This window comes from Urocampus carinirostris, chromosome 5 (genome assembly GCF_059441175.1).
Source record: "Urocampus carinirostris isolate Australia breed hairy pipefish chromosome 5, RoL_Ucar_1.0, whole genome shotgun sequence".
Lineage (NCBI taxonomy): Eukaryota > Metazoa > Chordata > Actinopteri > Syngnathiformes > Syngnathidae > Urocampus > Urocampus carinirostris.
The window spans coordinates 36464606-36483249 of record NC_142353.1 but is presented as its reverse complement, the minus strand read 5'-3'; the positions used below and the strand labels follow the sequence as shown (position 1 = coordinate 36483249).

The 18644-nt window shown below is 40.8% G+C and overlaps 2 protein-coding genes across 2 annotated transcripts; both read left to right on the top strand.

Annotated features, from left to right (window-relative positions):
• The first annotated feature begins 1653 nt into the window (after window positions 1–1653).
• Window positions 1654–6049, top strand: LOC148366183 (uncharacterized). Its single transcript, XM_088336633.1, has 2 exons — window positions 1654–2079; window positions 4898–6049. The coding sequence occupies exons 1-2, from the start codon at window positions 1890–1892 to the stop codon at window positions 5581–5583; spliced, it is 876 nt and encodes a 291-aa protein (XP_088192759.1). The 5' UTR covers window positions 1654–1889; the 3' UTR covers window positions 5584–6049.
• A 2899-nt stretch (window positions 6050–8948) lies between these two features.
• Window positions 8949–15898, top strand: LOC148366182 (uncharacterized). Its single transcript, XM_088336628.1, has 3 exons — window positions 8949–9184; window positions 10621–10902; window positions 14771–15898. Exons 1-3 carry the CDS (start codon window positions 9025–9027, stop codon window positions 15442–15444), a joined length of 1116 nt encoding a protein of 371 aa, XP_088192754.1. The 5' UTR covers window positions 8949–9024; the 3' UTR covers window positions 15445–15898.
• The last annotated feature ends 2746 nt before the right edge of the window (window positions 15899–18644 follow it).

Below are 18644 nucleotides of genomic sequence, written 5' to 3'. Positions count from 1 at the left end.
ACACGCAAGCACGGGGAGAACATGCAAACTCCGCACAGGAAGGTCGGTAGCTGGATCTGAACCCATGACCTCAGAACTGTGCCGCACACGTTCTAACAACTGTGCCGCCGTGCTGCCTAAAACAACTTACTATTTCATATTTTGGGGAATGTAATAGAACAGTAAATCACGGAAATATTTAACTTTGTATATAAATCATATTTGGGCTAGCTGAAAACATTGATTTGCGATATGACACTTTAAATTGTAAACGTGTTTCTCCTGTTTTATACATTAATAATTTGATAGTTCATTTTACTGTTATACAGAAGATTTTGAATCAATGGATAATTACAATAAAATCAGCTCGTTCTGCAACCTCAGTGGAACTGTTTAAATCTAGGCTTAAAACACACTTCTATTCTATATCGTATGAATAACCTATGTTTTATGTTGACAATATCTGTGTGTTGTTTGTTATTGCAACATCCCTTGCAGCCTGGTCATCCTGGAAGGGGATCACCTCATGTGCGGTCCCTTCTTAAGATTTCTTCATTTTCCTCATGTTGAGGTTTTTGAGTTTTTCCTTGCCCTCGTGTAGGTTGTAGATCAGGGGATGGTGTTATAATAGTCTGTGGTTTGCTATAATCTGTGGTCCGTGCAGCCCTTAGAGACTCTGTGTGATTAAGGGTGTCACAAATAAACATGACTTGACTTGACTCGTTACTTGTGTAACCGCGGTGGACCCGTCCCACCAAAGATCCACATTCACGCTGGACTGGATGAGGTTTTTATTACAGTTGCTGCAAATGAATGAGTCACACACAACACGTGGTTAGCTCCTCTGCTGGCTTTCAACACGTTAGCAGCGTGCTGTAGACTGCCCTAAACATATCAAATAGCTTTCTTTTCAGTTTACATGAAATACAATTTAGAATATCAACCATCACAATACATTTTTACATTCATTTTAACAAGATACTTTTAACAAGAGATTGTATCGAGGTTTTTTAACGTTTGCAATGAATTCAACATATTTTTCTTTAAACTGATTTTAACCAACATCATCCTTTTTATATATATATGAGAAAATAGAAATAATAACAATAACGAGTATAAAAACGGGTACAATTTACCTGCAAATGAATGAGTCACACACAACACGTGGTTCGTTCCTCTGCTGGCTTTCAACACTATAAGAGGAATTAGCATTTTAGCACAACATGCAACGTCCGGCCAAACTAACATAAATGGCGACAGAAACGAAACGAAAATAAATCCAAACAGCTTGACAACATCAATCACATTAATGTACATGTTTCAGAGATTTGTCAGCTGTGGTTTTAATGTTTAAAATTAACTTTTTGCGGAGCACCAAAAGATCGTGCCTTACCGTTAGCAGCGCACTGTAGACTGCCAACGGCATCCGCCTTCCAGTCACAAGATCAAAACCCAAACCAAGCCTTACCTCATACCAGCAGGTGGCACTGTTGGACTCATCATTGCAGGACACTTACACAAAAACTATACAACATATTTCAGCAGGAATTTCAACAAGACAAAAGTTATTATTACACCCGTTACTTGTGCATCCCTTGGTAAGTAAAGGGTTAGTCGTTTCAGTGACGTTTAGGCGAGGGGGGGGCTCATTTCCTGCAGAGCAGTGTCATTTCGCCAAAGTTAATATTGTCAACTTGTTCGAAAGTGATTTGTACAATGTATAAAAGTGTTTTAACGTCGAATCCCCCCAAAACTAGATTTGGAGTTATTTTAATAACGTTTGCGCTAGAGGGGACGTTGAATGCCGCGGGGGACAATTTTCAGCAGAACACCACCCGGAAGTGACCAAAAACAATCACACGCCCTTTACTCGTGTTATTGTGTCAGAGTCCTACCGCCAAAACCTTAAAATGTTGAAAGATTTGGTAAAAGAGCGACTAATGGCAGCCGCCGACGAAATCTTTGGACTTTTTGAGAAAACCATTGACACGGCTATCGCTTCGTACGAGGAGCAACTTCGTCGAGCCCGAGAGGAAAGCGAACGTCACCGGCGACAACTGGAAGCCGTTTGCAAGAGTCAAATTGTCATTCCCGTCGAAGGTTGGTTCACTTAATTCACTCTTGACGATTATAAACGTTTATTACCGTTTACAACCTTACACAATCACTTAAAAACACTCTAGGCCCAATTGTTAAAAGTTCACTGTCACTGTCCTCAACATAAAGCAATTGAATTGTCTGTTTTTATCTGCAATTTACCTTTAGCACATTATTGAAGTATCATGGATTTAAAATGTGAAACTTTTTATTTTTAAACATCAAACACCAACTCTACGTTTTAGTCCCAACAAAAGAAACGACGGTAGTCATTTTGATTTATCCAGTTAGCCAATTGACGCGCTTAGTTCACGTCACGTGACAATTACTCAAATTTCATTGTCACTGTCATCAACATAAAGCAATGAAATTGTCTGTTTTTATCTACAATGTATCTTTAACACATTCTTGAAGTGTCATGGATTTAGAATGTGAAACTTTTTATTTAAAAAAAATCAACTCTACGTTTTAGTCCAACAAAAGAAACGACGGTAGTCATTTTGATTTATCCAGTTAGCCAATTGACGCGCTTAGTTCACGTCACGTGACAATTATTCAAATTTCATTGTCACTGTCATCAACATAAAGCAATGAAATTGTCTGTTTTTATCTACAATGTACCTTTAGCACATTCTTGAAGTGTAATGGATTTAGAATGTGAAACTTTTTATTTAAAAAAAAATCGAAAATCAACTCCACGTTTTAGTCCAACAAAAGAAACGACGGTAGTCATTTTGAATTATCTATTTAGCCAATTAACACGCTTAGTTCACGTCACGTGACGATTCGCCTTTGTTTTCATTTTAAAACTGGATAGCGAGCATCCCGGGAGGCCCAAGAAAGAACTGGATTGGTCGTCCTAGCAACGTTGGGCTCGTTACTGAAACACAGTAATTAGTTACAGTTAAGTTCATTCACTTGAAGCGAATTTGCCTGGCTCGACATGCTAAAGGGATTGGTAATATGTAAAAAATGTATTTTTAATCATTTTCACATTTCTGACCCTTTTAATAATAAACATGACGACCTTACATTCTGGAGTACAAGCCGCTACTTCTTTTGCTATATTTTAAAACTCCAGATTCAAATACAGTGCGACTTCTTATTTTTATTTTATTTTTTTTAAGAGAAACCGAGGAAAACATATAACTGTTCTTTGACACGCGCTATTTTCTGGAAACATATATGACCCCCTTTGAGAGAAATTAAATCCATGTTTTAGTCAACATTATTCAGATAATACATTACAAGTGCAAAACGGGAGGTTTAACTGTCCTTTATTTCATATTTTCAACATCCTCACAATATTTTAACATTAACACCCACAAATCAAGTCCTTAATTCATACATCGTAATTGAACAGCAGTGGAAATGGTCATTCAAAAACGTTACACTTCTGTTTCATATCAACAGCATCATTTTTTTTAGGTCGCAGGAGTTTCCTTTAATTCTCGAGGAACGATGACAAGCGAATGCAAATTGGTCAGTCGCCATGGCAACAAATTTATGATGACAGCACAAAAAACAGGTCTGGATTGCAATCTGGACCTAATCTCCTTGGTATGGTTGCCCTGGCGCTGTTGTCTAGAACTATAGAGTTCACATTCTAAGTAATGTAGGCCTTATTGGCGTTTTCTTTCGGCCCAGTAGTAGATATGTGCTCGTCTTTTTTTATCGCCATCTTGAATGGTCACATGATCCAAAAACACGCGATGTAAACAACTCGGAGCGGCACTGAAAATGGCCTTCATTTTTATGGCTGTTTTAGCTCCTGGCTTTAAATGCGGCGCGCCTTGCAGTGTTCTCGTTTGCCCGCGTCCTAAACGCATTATTTTTGCTGGGGACGCATCGTGTCAAATCAACGTGCGTCCCCGGGACGCAACTTTTTTGACACGAAATTGTCATTAGCATTTTTTAACAAAGATTTACCACACTCAACTTTTCGTTAGGCAGATCCACCAGTGTTGTTTTGGTCTTGCGGTTCGAGTTTTCGTCTGCACGCCGATCTCGAGTTCGAGTTGTATAGTCAGTCTCTTTTTAGAGAACCGGCTATTTCGGCTCAACTCATTAAAGAGCCGGCTCTCAAACGGCTCACTTCCTTTGATGCATTATATTACGAATGATTATGTTGTATAAAGTTAAGGAAAAAAGGGAAGTATAAAAGGAAAAAATGAAGAAAGACAGGTTTGTGGTGATCCCTCTTAATTTGTATATTACCAACAATAATAATTTGAATAAAAAAATGTATTATTCTACCTAGTTAGATTTGCATGTATTTTTTTCTCTCTACAGTGAACGTCCAAGCGACTTCATTTTTGAACTTTTTTTATAATAAACCTCACTCATGTCGGGAACTCGGTGTCTCACAACAAAATGTTCATTAACAATATACATGATATAAGGAAACACATGTACAATATAACATGTTAAACTACATAAACATGTTTGAGGAAAAAAAAAAGATTTCTTTGTATTTTGTAAGGGAAAATGCGACAGTTTGTAAGGGCATGGAGCACACTAAATTTTGGGGACCCCTAGATCTCTGTTGGGACCCATAGATTTCTGAGCATGCGAGTCCCCGGGACCCATCACTTTTCAGAGGTAAAATGAACACCGGTCTTGTATAAAAACATGTTTGGTTCTTAAATTTCAGCATGCGGCTGCCAGGTGCCCTGTGTAGTCCGGAATTTACGGTAATACAAAATGTCCCAGGATATTCCGCATGAATGAGTTGAAATTCTTGGCAGACTTTTTCTGAAATCTGGAATTTTGCATAGTATGGCATTGATAAAATATAACTGTATGATACTGTGTCCTGCAGATGTCCAGCACATTCTTTGCAAGAAAACTAGATCCACTCAGATGAATGAACAGGGTTGCATTCAGGAGCCCCCGCTTCCTGTGACATTTAAGGAGGAAAACCTGGAAGCCGACGAATGCAAGTCGCCACTGCCTGGGATCTCTGTAAGCAACCGAGTCTTGACCAATCAGTCCTCGCAGCTACAGGACGACGCGGAGCCGCCTGTCAGCGTGGACCCCCAAATGCCCAACGGCAACGCGGTGCACGAAGGTACCAACTCGCAGTTGAAACCGTCCAAAAAGAAGACCACTCCTCTGAAAAAGAAAACTTTGCAAGTGCCTAAACGTTTCCATTGCGACCTGTGCCCCGCCAGTTTCCAGAGAAATGACCACTTGCACCGCCATATGAGAAAACACACGGGGGAGAAACCCTATCCTTGCTCCTTTTGTGGCAAAACCTACACGAGGAAAGAGACCGCGATCTTGCACATGAAAACGCACACGGGGGAGAAACCCTATCGTTGCTCCGCTTGCGGCAAAACCTTCTATAGTAAAGGGAACATGGACTTGCACGCGGAAACGCACGCGGGAGAAAAACCCTATGGATGCTCAATTTGCGGCCGCCTCTTCTCACGGAAACGGAACATGCAGGCACACATAAAGACACACATAAAGACACACAGAAGAGAGAACACACAACAGGAGTAAAACCCCTTTCGTCGCTCCATTTGCGACTTATTTCAACTAGGTTTTGATGCGTATGCTTGAGCTCATCCCAGTTTTGTTTACATTAGCATGTAGCTCTGAGTTAGTGCAGGTGAGCGCTTTGGTAGTTTGAAATTGTTTTGAGCTGGGGTTTGAATGGCGACGATTCTCAACCGGTTTATGTTATTATATTTTTAGATGTTCTTAGTATTTCGTTCCGATTTCCTGTTTGTTATTTGCAGCAGTTAATTAGCAGTCTGACTGAGTTCTTGTCATTGCCTGCTTACGTACTTAGTAAAGAACCACGATACCCTGCAAAATGAATTTCTTACTTTGCTGTCAACACAGTTGCCAGCGTAATAGAACTAAGAAACTTTAGACATGTATAAAAAGTTTGGTAAAGTGCATTTAAATGCTTGAAATTGTTGCCATGTTTCTCAACAAGTGTTTTAAAATGACTCAGACAGAGCTCTCTGGTGTCCTCATTTTGCCATTGCATTGTTTTCCACCCATGATTAACGGCAGCTGGTATTAGTCAGTATGGCATTGTCCAATGAAGCGTCTTCGCCCCCAGAATCATTCTACATCCAAACAAGGCACTATCAAATATGTATTAGTAAAATGAATACATATAAATTAAGGAGATTTATGGGCTATGCAAAAAAATAAGGTAGCGTTTCCCAGTGGAAAATTTTAATAAGAACTTCCTGCAAGTGAAAATTGAGGCTATTAATTTTACCGTTATTTTTACGCAACACCCACATGGGAAGAGATCAGTCTCCGAAAACTAATATATTTGTGATTTACTCAAGATCTAAAATCATATGTCTTAATAAATGCATATGTAAATCACAGATATATTTGTGGCTCTGCAAAATACATGATTCACATCAGATTTTTCTTCGTAATGGTTGTGGAGAAATGATAAAATTGGCTTTGAAAGTCCTTAAAAAGTGTTTGAATTTGGCCATTAAAAAGGTGAACGAACCCTGATTTTTGTCATACAAAATGAAATATTAGATTGTCTGGCATATAGACTGAGTTCATTTTTTATTCAGCAGATGTCCAGCAGATAAATTGCCCAGAGAGAGAAACCAATCTGCTGCATGAACAGCATTCTATCGTAGAGCATCAGCAAGCCTCTGTCATGAAAGTGAAAAAGGAGGAAGAAGATTTTAGCGAGTTGCCACCTCCCGTCAGCTCTATGAAGACTGAAGAGGCTCAAGATCAACCACTCACAAATATAGAAACCGAAATACACCCCAAAACTAGTACACACCGTACCAACAAAAAGTCGAAATGCTCAGAAACGCGTAATAGTTTTGGTCGAAAATGGGAAATGCTTCGACATTTGAAAGCACACACGGGTGAAAAACCGTTTACTTGCTCACTTTGCGGGAAAACCTCACGAAAAGAGGGCCTGGATGCCCACATGACACGGCATGGCCAAAAGCCTCTTCAATGCCCAGTTTGCCTGAAACTGTTCTCACAGAAAATACTCTTGAACAAACACTCGATATTGCATAGGAAGAAGGAAACCCTTGCAGATACGTGCAGCGAAACAGTCTCCCGGGAAAAGCACGCAGACGCCACGTTGCACACGGGGAATAAACCCTTCATTCGCTTAATTTGCAGCAAAACATTCGCAAGGAAACCGAATTTGAACGCGCACATGAAAGTACACACTGAGGAGAAACCCTACTGTTGCTTATTCTGCGGCAAAAAGTTCTCACGGAAAGTTAGCCTGTCCTTTCATATCAAAATGCACACAAAGAAACCGTTCAGCTGCTCGGTTTGCGGCAAAACGTTTCCCCGCGAACAGTATTTGAACTCGCACATGCAAATCCACATAGGAGAAAGATAATCCTGACTCTCCCGAAACGTGCACTTGAACTCGAGCAGAATTCTCACAGGTCCAATTTGTTTAAGAATGGGAAATGGTCTTAAAGGATATATAGGTTCCCCTTTTTGTGATGTATAATGTGTGTTTAATGAGATACATTTTACACAGTTGCCATTATATATTATGTTTGAACCTTGTTACTTTTGTTATGTGGTCTCTCCAATGTCTTTGTGGACGTATCCTACTGAGGATATTCTTAAGTTGAATGTGATCGGAGTTGTTGCCGTCACCAAGTTGGTGGGGGGGGGGGGGGGGATTTTTTAAGGGTTATTGTTCTATCTTCGTAATTCATTATCCATTATCCGTTATCGGTCAGTTCATAATACGCTACAAAGCCAAGGAGCGGGGACACTTACTCTCAGCCAAAAGGCCAAGCTAAGGTCCCAGCCCTAAAGCCTTGCTGCGATCATTGCGAATGCACCGTTCCCGGAGGTAGCTCGTTCTGCAACCTCAGTGGAACCGTTTAAATCTAGGCTTAAAACGCACTTCTATTCTATAGCATATGAATAAGCTATGTTTTATGTTGACAATATCTGTGTATTATTTGTTATTGCAACATCCCATGCAGCCTGGTAACCACTGCGCCGCCGTTCTGCCCACAATTACCTCATGTGCGGTCCCTTCTCAAGATTTCTTCATTTTCCTCATGTTGAGTGTTTTGAGTTTTTCCTTGCCCTTGTGTAGGTTTTAGATCAGGGGGTGGTGTAATAATAGTCTGTGGTTTGCAATAATCTGTGGTCCGTGCAGCCCTTTGAGACTCTTTGTGATTAAGGGCTGCACAAATAAACATGACCTGACTTGACTCGTTACAAGGGTTGGGTAGGGTTACTTTAGCCTGATTACTTTCAATTACTTTTGGATTACTCTAATACCAAATATGCTAAGAAAAGACAAAAGAAACTAAATATGAATAAAATGACGACTCACAACACGTGGTATGCTTTCTCTCCTGGCTTTGATCGCCGGCGAAACTAACGTAAAATGCGACAGAAACAAAATGAAAAAAAAAAAACCCAACAGCTTGCCAACATCCTTTTTGCCGTTCCATGTATTCCGTTACTCCCCAAGCCTGCACAAAGTTTAGTAATTTTATTCATATTTAGTTTCCTTAGTCTTTTATTAGCATATTTGGTATTGGAGTAATCCAAAAGTAATTGAAAGTAACCCTACCCAACCCTGCTCGTTACCTGTGCATCCCTTGGTAAGTAAAGGGTTAGTCGTTTCAGTGACGTTTAGGCGAGGGGGGGGCTCATTTCCTGCAGAGCAGTGTCATTTCGCCAAAGTTAATATTGTCAACTTGTTCGAAAATGATTTGTACAAGGTATAAAAATGTTTTAACGTCCAATACCCCCAAAACTAGATTTGGAGTTATTTTAATAACGTTTGCGCTAGAGGGGATATTGAATGCCGCGGGGGACAATTTTCAGCAGAACACCACCCGGAAGTGACCAAAAACAATCACGCCCTTTACTCGTGTTATTGTGTCACAGTCCTACCGCCAAAGCTTTAAGATGTAGAAAGATTTGGTAAAAGAGCGACTAATGGCAGCCGCCGACGAAATCTTTGGACTTTTCGAGAAAACCATTGACACGGCTATCGCTTCGTACGAGGAGCAACTTCGTCGAGCCCGAGAGGAAAGCGAACGTCACCGGCGACAACTGGAAGCCGTTTGCAAGAGTCAAATTGTCATTCCCGTCGAAGGTTGGTTCACCGTCACGAAAAACGCCTTTTATAACAATTTAACACCTCAAGATCATCTTGCCCACCAGAGAAAGAAATACAGACGTCATTTTGACTTTGATTTAGCCAATTGGGGCGGCGCAGTGGTTAGCGCGTGTGCAGCACAGTTATGAGGTCATGAGATCGAACCTTCCTGTGCGGAGTTTGCATGTTCTCCCCGTGGTTGCGTGAGTTTCCTCTGGGCACTCTGGTTTCCTCCCACATTCCGAAAACATGCATGTCAGGTTAATTGGCCGGTCCAAACTGTCCAAATGAAACGTGAGGACTCGTCCTTCTCTGTCTTCCTTTAAGACATGTTTTTCACGAGTCGTGCTAGAACAGGGGTCGGGAACCTAAGGCTCCTTCCTCTCTCTGATTGATAAAATGAAAGCTTTGCTATTTTCCTGAATCGTCCCAAATGTGAATTCAGCAATCCCGATCGTAAACCACCTGAAGCAGTAACAACACAATAATTACAACAGGTTCCATTATTATGCATCCATTATCTGCACCGCTTATCCTCAGTAGGGTCGCGGGGGTGCTGGAGCCCATCCCAACTATCTTCAGGCAGTGGGCAGGGGTCACCCTGAACCCTGAACTGGTTGCCAGCCAGGCACACAGGGACAGACAAATTGCTCGCTCATTAGGGACAATCTGGACCGGACAATTAACCTGACATGCATGTTTTTGGAATGTGGGAGGAAACCAGAGTGGCCGGAGGAAACCCACGCAAGCACGGGGGGACATGCAAACTCCACACAGGAGGTTCGTTCTCATGACCTCAGAACTGTGTCGCACACGCGCTAACCACTGCGCCGCCGTGCTGCCCTCAACGGGTTCCGTCAAGTATAAATATGTCACCGTTTCAACTAGTTTACTATCACATTGTCACACTGATATATGTTTTGGCTGCACGTAGTTAAGGTATCCTTTATATGGAAGCTCAGTAAACAATTATGTCAACTGTTGGGACACCTTATGATGAAAACCCACAGAACAAACAGTAAACACCCATACCCACAATCGCCGGCCAAACACCCAGAGCAATGTGATTGGGTGAGAGGTAGGAATGGGCAGATGACTTTTTCCCTCTCTTTCTCTGCCTTTCTTTTTCTGTCTTTATCTTTTCTCTCTGTCTTTCTGTATTTTTCTTTCTCTTTCTTTTATTTCCTTCTTTCTTTTCTTTCTCTCTTTCTTGTCTTTATCTGTCTTTCTTCTCTATTATTCACATATTAATCTTCTCTTGATCTATTTCAACTCATAGGCCGGGAATCGAACCTGTGATTTCTTGATCCCAAGCGCTTTACATCCTGAGCTACTGCCGCCCCGTGCAATGTTATGAATGACTGTTTTAAATTCAGTTGCGCATTAAAAAAAAAAAACGTCTTGTCCAAAAGCATATTTGTTTTGTTTTGCAGATATCCAACAGATAATTTGCCAGGGGAAAAAATCCTCTCCGCTACATGATCGGCCTTCCATTGCGAAGCGTCCGCATTCTTTCCTTTTTAAAGAGGAAGACTACAAAGCTGATCTTAGCGAGTGTCTGCTACCTGGACTCTCAATAGAGAGCGAAGGGTATAAATATCTGCCACAACAATTATCACAACTCCGCCCTCACGCCGGACCACCTGACGACCTGAGACCCCCGAGATCGGACAACCGCACTGAAGTGCAACCCGACAGTTTTACCGACTATAGAGGTATCCACAAACTGTTGAACTGCTCCAAAACGGAAACTTCAAAAATACGTAAAGGTTTAAGCTGTGACATTTGTTTTCGAGTCTTCCTAAAAAAATTGTACGGTTCGACATGTGTGAACACGTACAGGTGAAAAACCGTATCGTTGCTCACCATGCAGGAACATGTTCTTCCAAAAAGAGCATTCGAAGATGCACACAGCAATGCACGAAAGAGAAAAACCATTTGGATGCTCAGTTGGCATAATTACACAACAGAAGAGCCTGGTCAAACATGAAATAGCATGCAGGGAAATGGAACCTTTAGTTGCTTGCTTGGACAGGCTTGAAAATTTATATGGGAGAAAATAAAGGAGAACCCTGGTACAAACATGAATCTGTTTCGAGGTGGGGTTCGCAAAAAGAAATTGGCGTAAAGCAGGGATTGAAACCTGAAATAATGGTTTTCAGAACTACGATACTCCAGATGAAAACATTGAGATAACAAAATGGTATCTGTAAGTTCTAGTCATGTGTCATCCATGCATATACTATTAAATACTACCAGCTCGGTGGCCTTGGGGTAGGGCGCCCGCCCCGAGACTGGGAGGTTGCTGGTTCAAGCCTTGACCGAGTCATACCTAAGACTTACAACATTGGTACTCATTGCCTCCCTGCTTGGCGCTCGGCATTAGGAGTTGGAATTGGGGGGTTTGGTCACCTAATGACTCCCAACACATCAGTTGGGTTGAGCAAGGGGGCTGGGAATCCCCTCCTCTGTATCAACCTCCCAGAAAGAGTCAGAAATATGAAAGTGTTCTTGACTCTAGCCACCTCCCACTAGGGATATGGCTCCGGAGTATACATATATATATATATATATATATATATATATATATATATAAAATACTATAAATAAATACACCGTCATTTCCAGACTATTAGCCGCAGCAGACCATAAGCTGCACTAATTAAATTATTTTAAAGGAACAAACCTTTTGTATATACATAAGCCGCACCTGACTATAAGCCGCATAGGTCCATGTGCACAGTGGACACACCTTTATCTGCTCTCTGTGCGTTCACCCGGGCATCGACGTGTTCCAGCTCAAGCTACCTGCTTCTGTTTCACCTGAAAGTTTCGTTAATTTGTTTTTCATTGCTCCAGTTTTTCCCGCTGCCCTCTCACCTTTGATCCATCAACGCAAAGTTAACATTGCTGTACCTCTACAAATTATGGTTCATGTAAAGGTAAAAAAAAATGTGTTTACCTTTGGTGTAGTATGACGAGCTGGTCCAGTGGAGTAGCAGTGGATGCAGACCGCTGATTGAAAATGAAACTGACCATGACCAAATAATACTTATTTTCCAACCATCCAAAGTTAAGTTAAATCCTTTATTATAGCGTGTTTTGGGAGGTCAACAAATTATTTTAATAATAAATTGCCAAGTTAATTTGTTGAGAAAAACTCGATGTTTGCACTGTTATATTAAATTTGGGTCCTTTCAGAGCAACACGTTAGTTTATAGATTCTTTTACCAGGAAAAATCGCTGTCAAACCTTGTGATCAATCTCATAATCTTAAGTGTGGTTACACGCACAATTTAATTTTCACTACTTGCACGCGGCAAGTTTCTGTATATTATAATCAAGACGCTCTCAACGATTTATCGGAATTTATTTACGAAAAATCTATCGAAGAAAAGTGAATAAAACACGACAATAAGGACCAAGTAATAACTATTAGAATAGAGAGGAGGCTAGGAACATGTGATACACGGAGAAACAAATTCAATTGTTTAAGTTTGCGTTAGGGAAACCTTTGAAGAGCAGTTCAGCAATTGGGTGTTATTTTAATGAGAGTAATATTTCCTGGATCGCACCAATTCACAATCTGTTCAATTAACCGATCAAGATGTCTCAAGATTGTCTTTGGTCAGGCAGTAGAACTGTTCCGGCGGAGGTTGAGGAAAATTAGCAAAGGCCAAATTAAAAAAAAAAACACATGAAACATCCTGAGGCCGGAAAAATCCCATTCCTGGGCGGAAGATTGTGGGTAGCAATCATTAAGTCTCATCGGCTCACTGGGATCAGAATCGCAGCGTTTAATAGCAAGACTGAGTCGGAGGTGACATAAATGGCTGTTCTTATCATCTTTTTCTCCGCAATTTGACTTCTGGCAGCAAGGGTTAGCGCTTCACACTTACTCCTGCCCAAGGGAACTAAGTAAGCCGTACGCAGAATAGAACAATGTAACAATCTTATCCCTTACCTCCTGGTAGATTTTAGTTCGGTCACTGCTAAAAAATATTCAGTTGCTGTGTGAAAAAAAACTTTTTTTATTATTCCATGTACCATAAATTCCGTACTATAGAGCGCACCTGATTATAAGCCGCACCCACCACAGTTCGGGAGGAAAACCGATTTTGTACATACACCTGTATATTAGCCGCATGCGCCCACATTGATAAAACGCAATACAAACACGAAATTAACCCATATAAAACACAGCCTGCAAAATGAACGGAAAATGATACCGGTACTAAACATTTAATGCAGACCTGCAAAGTCCAGGTGGCCGTGTTGTGGAAAATAGACTTGCATTTGTAGAATAGAGTTGCATACATTTAGAAATGTAGAAAGACATGCTTACATTGCTTACAGTAGTGAGGGAATGTTGACATCATTCGAGAAGATCCTTGACAAGATAGTTGAGTTTCCCTAAAAGGGCATGAGACCTGCAAGGCCTTTCTTCAAGGACTCTCTGAGCAAACAGAGGCGAACAACATGTCCTAATAAGGGTACGACAGCATCTTCCGTGTTGATTACTGAGGACTAGGGCCGCCTTTTGGGTTGTACTCAAACTGAAGCTATAAAAGCATTATGTCTGGAGTTCTCTGAGTTCTTTTGGGATGACGAAATAAAAGGCTCCCCCTCATGGCTGGTTCCCGATGTACTTAATTCAATCACGAAAGAAGACTTAAAAGATTATCGAACCTACATTTTCTCCTACAGCCGTTGAAAGTAATCCAAGGAAAAAAGTGTATATTTCCAGAAGTAAGGGTGGGAAAAATATATATCCACTATTGTCGGCCGCGTCCACAAACACGTCTCACCTTTACTCCACTTCCCGTCAGCCCGCGTTTGCCCCGCCCCTTCTTTCTCATTTGCTCGTACAAAACATATCAGAATAAGTTTCTAAAATAAATACATTACAAAAATATACAGTTGCAAATACATATTATACATGCTTACACATATTTACAAAGAAAGATGGTACACCGAGTGAGTTTTCAAAGCTTTAATAATAATATAACTTTCATCCCAAACCGTGCCTGTGAAGGGTAGCAAAATGCTACTAGCAACACAGCAAACAACTCTGTTAAGAAAACATACCGTACTTGTAGTAAGCACGGTTAACCGTCCTCATCTTCCTCCTTATGACTGATGTCATCAAAGTTATGTCCCTTCAGTATGGGAAAGAGACTTTGTCATATAGACGTTGTCCCACGCTCCCTTATTCAAAAACACGCTAGCATCACGCTTGCTATGTAAAGTTTACGTGCGGTAGCCCTGTTTCCTTCTATATCGGACTGCTCGATTGTGTTTAGCTTGAAAGTTGCGTCATGTGCCTTTCTTTTTGCAATTTGCATGATGAGGATATGTCTACGCCAATATAATTTGTGCACAAACTAAGAAGTTGCAGTCTAAATCTTACTTTTTGTACTCGGGCACCGCTGGCGGCCGTTAGAAAAATTACATAAATTGGCCGCATCACCGAATAAGCCGCAGGGTTGGAAGTTTGGGAAAAAAGTAGCGGCTTATAGTCCGGAATTTACGGTATCTATTATTGTCTGATGTGATCTTGACTATTTGTGTTGCTTACTGTAGATGTCCAGAGACTGAACGAGCCTCAGATAGACCTCAATCCTCAGTTGCAAGTGCATCTACAGCCCCCTCTACAGCGCAGGGGGGCTGACGAACAGTACAGAGAGGAATCGGGCTACGTTCCCCATCACAGTACCAGTAGAGAACCAGCAATGGAAAACCTCCAATCTCAGTTCTTCATCACAAAAGTTCAAGATGAACCTTCAACGAGCAAGGAAAATAATTGTGGACCTTTGAATTGCTTCCGAAAAAGAGCAACCGGTGACAAAACGCATCAAGAAACGAAACCCCACAGCTGCTCAGTTTGTCACATCAAAATGGATCGATCTTATTTAGAGGAAAAAACCTTTGTTTGCTCATTCTGCGATAAAACGTTCACTCGAAAAGATCATTGGGAAAGTCACACCAGGACGCACACCGGGGAAAAACCCTTTGGTTGCTCAATTTGTGGGAAGACCTTTGCACGGAAACCAAGTTTGGTAATACACAAAAGGAAGCACACGGGGGAAAAACCCTTCCCCTGCTCAACGTGCGGTAGACGATTTAGCGTCAGGTCGAATTTGGTAACGCACATGAGAATACACACTAAGGAAAAACCTTATCTTTGTTTAGAATGTGGTGAGAGATTTGTTCGTAACGACAAATTAGTGATACACATGCGTGCACATATAGAATGAAAAATGTTAAACAGTTGCGCTTATTGTCTTACTTGTTTATTTCTGTAAATGTGTTTTAGTTGTAAAGTACAGAATGGGCTGTACAGTTCTGGTACATGCTCTCTTTGTTAAACATAATACACTAATATATACGAATATATAATTGTTTTGCACAATACTATGGCCGCTGCTGTTTTTCTCTGTTGGTGGAATGTCCTTTTCTGTTTTTTGAGGTATGCGTGGAGCACATGTTTAGTCTTATATTAAGAGCAATGAATGCACTTTTTTTATCTAAATTGTGGATACAATTTTAGCAACAATTTTGGAATCTGCTTTGTGGGCTAGTCACTGACTTTTCATTTCTGTAAACGATAATTGTTGCTATTACCAAATAAACACAATTCATGTTACAGAACAGTTTAAAAATATATTTACTAGTCTGTCAGAAGTTGCTTGTACTTTCTGCGAAACTCAGGAAAGAAAATTCCCCCAAATGCACCATGCCCTCATTCTGGAGGGGCAGCACCGTGTTGCAGCGCATAGTGAACAGTGGTAAGGTGTCCCCTTCACGCCCCTTCTGGGACATGTAAAACTCCTGCCTCACCTGCAAAGACACCAGGATTGAAGGTGACCCCACGCACCTATCTTACATTCTATTCAACCTGCTGCTGTCAGGGAAAAGACTGCAGTCTCAGAGCCAGAACCAGCAGGTTCAATGACGGCTTTTTCATCAGGCGGTCAGGACTCTGAACTCTCCATCGGCCAAAATAATGCAGAACAGTTCTATTTAGAATTCGGCTATACATTGCACTTAAATATTTTTATTTGCACTTTTTTTAACTTGCTATTTGTTATCTGAATTCTGTCTCATTTTTTGCGTCTTTGCTCACAGGTAAGAGGAAGTACCGTATTTTCCGCACTATAAGGCGCACCGGGTTATAGGGCGCACCCTGAAAAAATAGTTTTTGGTCCTGTATTTGACATACATAAGACGTACCGGATTATAAGGCGCTACAATGGGAACGTGGACAAAACAGTCAGATAGTTCAGTCCAACTTATTACCCCCTCAACATTCCCAAAGCTTGCAAAGACGCAAATACGTGTCGAGAACACGTGCGGATGCGGTGTCCGTACGATGTCACTCAAATGCATCGTTCCATCATTCGGAAGGTTAAAGTCTTGGGATTCAAGAAATGCCAACCATTCCTTAGTTTCTATTTTTGCTCGCAACTTTACTGTGCATATGACAATAAACACTTGGAATTGAGTTTAATTTAAAAATAGACACTCCATTCCATCCATTATCTGCACCGCTTATCACAGAAACATCGAGTTCAGTCTGAAACAAGATACAGGGAAAATATATAGCCGAAGTAGCTCACTGAAGTCGTTGTGTTCAATAATAATGTGCAGCCATGGTCCTCTTATATACGTGAGTGTAGTAAATCCAGGAGAATAAAATATTTACAAATACAGAATAGTAAAAAAATGCTTTCTGTATGCCGTCAACCATGTGCTATACATATTCATCTTTTTCGGCCAATTGCAGGCTTTGTTTTGCCGCTTCAGCCTATGCCAGCCTGTAAATGATAAAAAGGATCCGCCCCTTGACCTCCGAATAACTTTAGCCAATAGTGATCGATTTAAATGATGATTGACACATTGGTTAGCCAATGAAACGCCGGTAAATAAATCCCTGCATACACTGCGGACTACTTGGCGTTCGGGGGAAAATCTAGTCGTGCAAGTTAGTTGGAAGACTTTGCGATTTAATATTGATCCATAAATAAGGCGCACTGTATTATAAGGCGCATGGTCAGCTTTTGAAAAAAATCAAGACTTTTAGGTGCGCCTTATAGTGCAAAAAATACGGTAACTTCATCTGTGCTGTATATTGTTCATATAGCATATTTGACAAATATCGCTCAAGTGTAGGATAAAAATATATTCAAGACATTTAAAGAGCAAGGTTAATATTAAGAACTTTTTCAATGCTTACATGCCTAATTTCAACATTATGCCTGGCTTTGGCAATAAAAAACTAAATTTCCCTAACTCCTCAAGCCTCTCGTGCACTTAAAATACTTGGTTTCTAAAAGGTTTTAATTAGAAATGTGCTGTGTGAAGTCTAGAACTGTTTATTTGATTAAACGGTCATTCCATAGAAACCCAGAATGTATATAATTGTTCACCTTGATACAACGTTGATACCTTTTCTTATAAAATAGATATTTGGGTGGCAAACAATTCTTCTATCTATCCATCTACCCTGGTCATGTCCCTCGAGAGGGGTGACTGACAGCAAGACAAACCCATACAAAAACAAAGAAAATAACAACAAAAATGTTCAACATTCGCCCCTCATCCAACATTTCCATGTGTCTAAACCAACCGAGTACTCTCTAACCCACAAACTTACTGAGTTCCACTACTACTCCAGTTCTGTCACTCACAACTTCATTTCTCATTTTATCCAATCTTGTCACTCCTCAAACACTTCATCAGTAAATCTTTTGTTGGATTTGAGTAACTGGTCTCTAACAAGGGATACCTTTACAATTTTTAAGGAGTACAGGACACAGAGTACACACAGGAGAGAAACTCTTCACTTGCTCAGTTTGCAGTAAAACATTCTCACAAAATGGAAGTATAGAATTGCACATGAAGACACACACCAGGGGAAAACCTTTTCGGTGCTCCAGCTGTGCCAAAACGTCTTTGCAGAAAGAAAACATGCTAACTCTTATGAGGAAACACACAGGAGAAAAACTTTTCTGCTGCTCAGATTGAGGTAAGAACATGCGCTGACCACAAGAAGACCCACACAACAGGAATACCTTTTAGTTGCTCAGTGTGTGTAGGAAGTTATGGCCATCCAGCAAGTTTGAATGAACACACGCGCAAGCACAACACAGAAAGTGAATACATGTTTTCTTTATTTCAGGACTTGGAATAGAATGTCACAAATGGCCCGATGCTTACAAGGCAGGCCTTTAATTTTCTTACAGATGGTAAAAATTACATTTTTTGTTGTTTACACAACGGCCAGTATGCCCATCCATTTATCTGTCAGTTTTGTGTTCAGAAACTGTCTAAACCTGAGGCTCGAGTGTGGTGGTGCCGCATCTCTGTTGGAAAACGACTCTTTCTCACTGAATATAGCCATCAACTGGTTTTCCAGCATGCCGGGGTACATCTCACCGCTAACCGAGTGCTCTTT

Excerpts from the sequence above, each read along its gene's own strand:
- LOC148366183 (XM_088336633.1), top strand. The coding sequence starts at position 1,890 with ATGTTGAAAGATTTGGTAAAAGAGCGACTAATGGCAGCCGCCGACGAA. Across the intron at positions 2,080-4,897 it reads AATTGTCATTCCCGTCGAAG|ATGTCCAGCACATTCTTTGC; the intron begins GTTGGTTCACTT and ends TGTGTCCTGCAG.
- LOC148366182 (XM_088336628.1), top strand. The coding sequence starts at position 9,025 with ATGGCAGCCGCCGACGAAATCTTTGGACTTTTCGAGAAAACCATTGAC. Across the intron at positions 9,185-10,620 it reads AATTGTCATTCCCGTCGAAG|ATATCCAACAGATAATTTGC; the intron begins GTTGGTTCACCG and ends TTTGTTTTGCAG. Across the intron at positions 10,903-14,770 it reads CAGTTTTACCGACTATAGAG|ATGTCCAGAGACTGAACGAG; the intron begins GTATCCACAAAC and ends TGCTTACTGTAG.